General features: G+C 39.5%; 1 protein-coding gene across 1 annotated transcript; it reads right to left on the reverse strand.

Moving 5' to 3' along the window:
- Positions 1-2,160: 2,160 nt before the first annotated feature.
- On the reverse strand, positions 2,161-3,114 carry LOC124506208 (olfactory receptor 51H1-like). Its single transcript, XM_047072226.1, has one exon. The coding sequence runs from the start codon at positions 3,112-3,114 to the stop codon at positions 2,161-2,163; it is 954 nt and encodes a 317-aa protein (XP_046928182.1).
- Positions 3,115-3,478: the final 364 nt, after the last annotated feature.

Genomic DNA, 3,478 nt, shown 5'->3' on the forward strand with positions numbered 1-3,478 from the left:
AACATAGCTATCATATATTAATGGAGACAAAAGCCAGACTGCAGAAGCCACAGGAGGGACTGCACAGTAAAGATGTGGAGTATGTGTATAGATTGCTGCTAAAGAATTTAGACTTTTGATCTTGCTACCTCATGGCCCCACCAGAGAATCAGAGAATAATGGTGTGCAAAGGGCACTTTCAGCTCATTTCCTCTGTCACTACAGTATGTGAGCACTGTGAAGATATCCCCTGGTGGTTGTCTTTTATCCTTAGTCTAGAGTGGTTGTTTTCAAGATTTTAGTTATGTATCTATATAGGAAAAAAAGGACACTCCCCAACATGTTTATATTTTATATTCATTTATTCAAAAATTGTATATGGTAACACATTAAGAAAAATAAACATTTTTGAAGGCTGAGATAAACTTAAATACAAATAAAGTTCTCTTTTTTCTCTTTGTAGGCCAACTGATTTTAATGTGTCCTTTTTGGGACTCATGTTTTCAATTTAGATAGCATCAATATTTCTGCAGCCACCAACCATTTCAAGTAACTGCCGCTATTAACTTTCATCCTGGCAGTTGAACTTCTTCTTAAGGTTTTGACAATATTGATTCCTAGTTTATCTACCATGCATCTGTGTCTTAGGTTTGCTTCCTCCCCATGGAATTTGCCTACCAGCCTAGGAAACCCCGAGATATGGATCAAGTCTCAATTCATAGGCTTTAAAATTTACATCTAAATTTTAATCTCATTCTGACACTTTGAAACTGTTTAACAAGCAAGTTCCTTAACTGCTCTAAATCTTATTTCTCCCAGGTGTCAAATATTGCTCACACCAACTCTGAAAGATTGTTGGGAGGATATTAATTAAGATATATAAAGACAGATAGCATTATTTATTAGTATTAATAAATTAAATGTGATGTTGTAATGTAATAACCTACTTGTCTTGTAATGGTATATGTATTTCCTTGCAGAGAAATATGCCAGGGATTGAGCAGCAAATTGGTGAATATATCTCCATGGTCTAGCATCATGAATGGCATTTCATTAGGGCTAAATGCATATTTATTGAATGAACAAATAATTATCCTAGCAATTTCATTGTGTAATGATTAATAAAATACTTAAAACAGGTATTAGCATCAATGCAAAGGCACATTGCATTTGACATACTCATCCTCACACATGCGTTCACTGCTTTCTTAAAGTTCTTCCCAGTGCTGAAAGTTTTCACTTGTCCTCATAAAAAGCCCAGGAGTAACTTTAGTTGGATCATCGAGTACACAGTAAAATAGTCTTCACTCATACTGTGTCAAAAGAGTAAAGGTAGAACGTCTATTATTCTACTAAGCATGTGGCAGAAAACTAAGACTATTATAACTCTGTAAAGAAGTGATATTCCCTAAAAGAAAAGGTGTAGGGGCACCTAGGTGGCTCAATCGGTTAAGCGGCCAACTCTTGGTTTTGGCTCAGGTCGTGATCTCACTGTTTGTGAATTCCAGCCCTGCATCAGACTCTGCTCAAGAAGCACAGAGCCTTCTTGGGATTGTCCCTCTTCCTCTCTCTCTGCCCCTCCCCTGCTCATGCATGTGCACATGCTCTCTTTCTCAAAATAAATAAATAAACAAACTTTTAAAAAAAGGTGTAAATCAAGTAACCACAGATGTGTCTGTTTTAATTTGATCATAGGTACTCTTCACTCAATAAATACCAAAACATAAATGCTATTTGATTCTGTGACAGTTTTCTTTGCTCTTTTGTTAAGAAAAACAAAACAAAACAAAACAATATCTCAGAGGTCCAACCCTTCAGTAGTGCTGTTGTGCTTCTAGAATTCTTCTTTATGTAATCATTATTTAATTGATGATTAAAGAAAGAATGCTACTTCATCTTATATGAGTAAATGCTCATAAGTGCTATCTAGATACACAGGTAATAATTTATACCATTACTGATGCTCATCTCCCAGTTTCAAAGAAGAAAAATTATGATGCTAATTAAATTAGATTTTGTATGTGACACCAGATTTCAAAATGAAGTGCATACAGGACAAGAATGACCCATGTTATTTCGTCACCCACGATCCTTGCCCACCCTTGAATTTCACTGGATGTGCATAATCTGACTGCATTGGAACTGCTGAAATGGCCACACCTTATACTTGACTCCACTTCCTTAGGCCCTGTCTTTTCTCCCCTGGAACATGTGTAAGATCCGCCTTCGTATCTGCTTAGTCTTCACACTATAGACAATGGGGTTTAGTACAGGGGGGAGTAACAGATAGATATTGGCCATGAGTGTGTGTACTACTGGTGATAGATGCTTCCCAAATCTGTGGATCATGGTGACACCAATGAGAGGAACATAGAAGAGGAGCACAGCACAGATGTGAGAAAGGCAGGTGTTGAGGGCTTTGACCCTTTCAGTTCTGGAAGCAATGCCCAGCACAGTCTTCAGGATGAGCATGTAAGAAAAGAGAATGATGAGGGCATCCAGCCCCAATGTGAAGATGACTATGATGAGGCCATAGAGACTGTTGATGCGGGTGCTGGCACAGGCTAGCCGCATTGCATCTTGGTGGAGACAGTATGAATGAGACAAGACGTTGGAACGGCAAAAAGGTAGCCGCTTTATAAGGAATGGCACAGGCAAAACCACACAGACTGCCCGGATGAGGACAGCTATTCCGATCTTTCCAATGATGTCATGGGTGAGGATGGAAGCATAGCGTAATGGGTCTCGGATGGCCACAAAACGGTCAAAGGCCATGGACACTAATACTCCTGATTCTACCACTCCAAATCCGTGGATGAAAAACATCTGTGTAATGCATGCATCAAAGGGAATCTCAGGGGCATTAAACCAGAAGATGCTGAGCATGGAGGGCGAGGTGGACATGGAGAGACTAACATCGGTGACAGCCAAGATAGAGAGGAAGTAGTACATAGGCTCATGGAGACTCTCATCTACCTTGATGACAGCTAAGATGGTTCCATTTCCCAGGAGAGTTAGTGTGTAGAGAAATCCCAAGGGAAAGGCCATCCATGGGTTTTTATCTGACATCCCAGGGATACCTGTCAAAATGAAACTGTGGTGGTTGGCATGTGATGCAGTTGAATTCATTGTCATGGTCTTACTGTTGGGGGAGGCTGGACTCTCCCACTTAGCTTGCAGCTCCTAAATTGAAAATATATTTTCATAGAATACAGGTAAATGGCTTTATAAATAGAGAAGAAGAACAGTAGAGGGGGCAGTTATGTTAAAAACAGCATCTAGGAGGTTTTTGTATCACTATGTCCTTTTGCTTCCTAGACAATCACATGAAATGAAGCAGCAGCACCCAAGGGCTTGATAGTGTAGAGCATTTTGCTAAATAATAATAATAAAAAAACCCACTATAAACTCACAACACCGCTACCACGCAAACACCTACCCACAGCTCCACTGCCATCACAAACCCACATTCACACAAACACATACAGTCTCATACATA

The sequence above is a fragment of the Lynx rufus genome, unplaced genomic scaffold (genome assembly GCF_022079265.1).
Source record: "Lynx rufus isolate CCGP_SWC_20201006 ecotype Redwood Valley unplaced genomic scaffold, mLynRuf1.p SCAF_9, whole genome shotgun sequence".
Lineage (NCBI taxonomy): Eukaryota > Metazoa > Chordata > Mammalia > Carnivora > Felidae > Lynx > Lynx rufus.